The following is a 4,093-nucleotide window of genomic DNA, read 5'->3' as shown; positions in this document are numbered from 1 at the left end:
TACGATGCTGACGGAAACACGATTCTAACGGCGCGCAATGGAAAATGATAACGGACGATTTAACGGAGAGAACCATTGCTCTGCAAAGATAACGGCAATTCTCTGTCATTTTCCGCGTATTGAATGCTCATGATCATGACCATTTCATCAAATTCGAAAATTCATTAACCAATTAATTAATATTTATTTCCATTTTAATTTTAATTGATCGAATTAATCCAAAAACGAAATCTTAATTTCCGTTATCCTTCACTAGCCTTCAAAGGCTGCAATATATGTACAAGTACAAAGAAAATCTCCGTCTTTTTTTTTTTTTTTTGCAATTCATCTCCTTCGGATCTGAACCGTTGGCTGGAATCTGAAACGATCAGGCGGGAATCTGATGGTGACGATGCGGAGAAAACTCTCTTTCTAAAAGGCAGAGATTATATAGGGAAGGGATTATTTTAATCGAATATATGATCTAGTCCAAGGCCTTGGACATGACAGATAGCCGGCTCGGCCGAGGATGGAATGCGGCCCGCCTCTTCTGCTGGTGAGAAGACGGACGAATCAAGGCCGATAAAGCTCGTTTGACCCAATCGCCGCCTTCTACGGTCCCGATCCGGACAAGAGAATTGGTCATCGCAGATCGCCGCGCGTTCAATCGATTCGACGGTGAGGATACGGCGTGGCTGCTGCTTGTTAGGTTCTTGTGGAGACTGCATCGGAACGAGCCCGGGTGCGTCGTCGGTGAGCACATGCACGTGCGGCGCTGGGGCGGTGGGGCTGGCTTCTTGATGACGCGATCGACGGAGAAGGATCGGCTGGGGGAGGTGGGTCGGGCGTCGATGGAGAATCGGACGGTGTGAGTGGAGCCGTAGAGATTGACACGTGTGGGGGAAGCAGAACGTTGGAAGAAGGTGGAGTGGGAAGAGAAGGTGGATGAGGAGGAAGCGAAGGTAGAGGCGGATGATGAGAATCTTCCAGAAGGTGAGATCGAACGGTGGAGATTGCTTGATATTGGGAGAACTGGGCCACTGGATCTTGTCCTAGAAGAGGCAGCCATTTTTCAGGAGGAGAGAGAAAAGTCTGAAATAAGAGGGCTTTGAGAATTGATTTCGGCAAACCTAGAGCGGCTCCAACCCTTTATTTATAGTAGTTTGAGCCGGCTATGGGTGTTTCTATCAAAGAATTTTGACATTTACACCCACTTTTTGTTAATGACACTACAGTTTTCGATTTTCAATTTCTTGTCAGTTACGGACGTTTTGTCTAGTATAATAATCCGCGAGACAAATCAGGAACGTAGTACGTAATGGCATATTTGGGCTTAGTGATTAGTTCAGGCACTTTGAATTGGCATACATGGAATACAATCGCTAAAATTAAACCGTTAAATGTGTGAGGCCCACCTTAGATGAATCATCTTACAAAGTTCAATTAGGTTTAGATAATTGTATCATATGATTAATGGGATTTTTAAAACATTTTAGTAATAAGGTCATGTTTGTTTTTATTTTGCAAAATTATAAATATTAATATTTTGTAGTCGCTACTCTATTAGTGGACCATTCATATTGTAGGCCCACCGAAAGGTGGATTTGATATTCATGAGTGGACTACCATTTTCGATAATCCTGCAGATTTCAAAGTGTAGTTTTTTTGGATGGGGAACATTAACCTAACCAGACTTACCGTTAGATAACACCTGTTAACTGTGGTTAGGAACATGGGTTTTCGGGATATCCAAACGGCCCGAAAGCGGTGGGCTGTAAATCAACGTTCTCTCGGCCACTTGGCAAATAACTGTTAGCCGGCTCTAAAGGCTGGCACGTGTTTCGTTTAGTAAAATACTCCTTCTTTTTCTCAAAACTACGAGAATGCCACTCTTCGGTTATTATTGCTGCGAAATGAACGGACTGCATTTGGATGGGGGCGAATTGGGCGCGGATTGGATACTGACAAGGTCAGTAGCCAAATCGCTACTGAAGTGACGTCACCAAGCTCTGTGGACCCCACCATAACGTATGTATTGTATCCATACCGTCCAACCATTTGAGATATAATTTTATGGAATTACAAAAGAAATTAGATGAATCTAAAATTCAACTGGACCCCACCATAGAAAACAGTGGGGATAGTGACATCCACCGTTCAAAACTTCTTAGGGGCCATGGTAGTTTCCGATCAAGCTGATATTTTTTTTTTCACTTCAACCATCTCTATGTTAACTCATGAATAGGTTGGATCTCAAAAATACGTCACGGTCTGTCCTGTAAATGTTTCAACGGTGGGTGTGACTGCTCCCACAGTTTTCTGTGATGGATCCATTGAACTTTAGATCTATCTCATTCTTTTTGTAATGCCATAAAACGATCTCTAAAAATGGTTGGACCGTATGGATATAACACATGCATCATGGTGGGGTCCACAGAGCTTGGTGACGTCACTTCAGTAGCCATCTGGATACTGACCTTGTCAGTATCCAGGCGAATTGCCTCTGCCATTTCCCGGGAAGTTGTTGTGGTAGGAAGTTGTGCGGGGCCCACAGAGATGCTCGCAATGAATCCACTCCGTCCATCAGTTTCTAAACATTACAGAAGGGAGGAATCCAAAAATCAGGAATATCAGAAGCTCAAGTGGGAAACACCGGACACAATAACGACCATTGAACGAACGCCCACCATTGAAACTGTGGGGCCCACATAAGTTTTAAATCAAGACGATATTTGTTATACAGTTTATCTGAGTGATAATAACCCCATGAAAGGTTTTCATTTCATATAACATCATGCTCGGTTCTATAATAGTTTCAACGGTGGATGTTTTCGTTCTCTCTATTTCATTAATTGTGACCCACCTGAGTTTCTGGTAATACTTATTTTTTATCTAATGCCCTTTTATGATTTTTAGAAACTGATCAATGGAGTGGATTTATCACAGGATACTCTATGTGCCCCCACAGAGCTTCAGACCACAGGAACTTTTTGTTGAAGGCGGCACAGGCATTCGCTTCCCTCGCGTCTCTTGTGCGAGTACGATGCCACACGCATCTGGGAAGCGGAATGCGGATTGGGTCTGAACCGGGTTGGACAATAAGCCGTCCGACCAGAGTTTCTTTGGTTGCATCTTGGTGTATCTGGTTGTTAATCCAGGCTGTCCATATATTTTCTAAGATCAATTTAAGGAATTATTAGAAAAATGAACCAGCTACAACAATTTAATGGACCACTCCAGAGATGACAGTTGAATTTAATGTAATTAAGCTGACTATTTATTGTGGTTCATTTGAGATTTGGATCATCTTCGATTTTGGGTTCATATCTTATAATGATTTGAGAAAATGTTTGGACGGCATCCATAAAGATATACATAATGGTGAGCTCTACAGAAGATCTGTCGGACGGATTATTGTCCGAACGAGGTTCGGAGCAATTCGCTTCCGCGTCTCGGAATGCATGGCGAAGGTTACACCGCAACGTTCACGGTGACATGATGTGTGGCGTTATTTGATTCGGCCACGCATGGCGGTTAGAGATGACCCAGGTCGAGCATGTACTTGGCTTTTACAAATTTGAACCGACTTAGTAATATGTATGACCGTGGAGCCCACTTGATGCATGTTTATCAGCTCATTTGAACTCTTGGGCCTAAAATTATACCAGATTGAACCACAGCAGGGTGATTGAATCCTTGTAAGCCACGGAAGTTTTAGATGAAGTTGATATTTATATTTTTCCTTTATCCATACCCGGGTTTATAAGAAAATAAATATCACAGTAGGCCTTAAGAATCTTTTAATGTTGGGCGTTCAATCACCACTGTTTTCAAAGGTGTAGTCCACCTCAGTTTTGAATTTACTTCAAATTTTAGCTAATGACTAAAATGAGTTAATAAAAAGGGTGGATGAGCGACAGATACACCGACATACACCGGAGTGGCCCCAGCTCACGGCCTCGCTGAAGTTTGCTTTCTTCGGCTTCACTAAATGCACGTTAGTGGGCCAATCTCTAAAAGTAGCACGTGTATCCGCTACCGTTAATCTGATAGGTCTACGTTCTACCAATAAGGGAGATTGAAAGGCGTTGATACCCAATTTGTGGAACCTTCG

General features: G+C 42.8%; 1 protein-coding gene across 1 annotated transcript; it reads right to left on the bottom strand.

Annotated features, from left to right (window-relative positions):
• Positions 1–213: 213 nt before the first annotated feature.
• Positions 214–1,115, bottom strand: LOC131254730 (uncharacterized). Its single transcript, XM_058255446.1, has one exon. It carries the CDS (start codon positions 1,046–1,048, stop codon positions 464–466), a length of 585 nt encoding a protein of 194 aa, XP_058111429.1. The 5' UTR covers positions 1,049–1,115; the 3' UTR covers positions 214–463.
• Between the last annotated feature and the right edge of the window lie 2,978 nt (positions 1,116–4,093).

Source organism: Magnolia sinica, chromosome 9, assembly GCF_029962835.1.
Source record: "Magnolia sinica isolate HGM2019 chromosome 9, MsV1, whole genome shotgun sequence".
NCBI lineage: Eukaryota > Viridiplantae > Streptophyta > Magnoliopsida > Magnoliales > Magnoliaceae > Magnolia > Magnolia sinica.
The sequence above is the reverse complement of the archived record's forward strand: the minus strand, read 5'-3'. Positions and strand labels throughout refer to the sequence as shown.

Excerpts from the sequence above, each read along its gene's own strand:
- LOC131254730 (XM_058255446.1), bottom strand. The coding sequence starts at position 1,048 with ATGGCTGCCTCTTCTAGGACAAGATCCAGTGGCCCAGTTCTCCCAATA.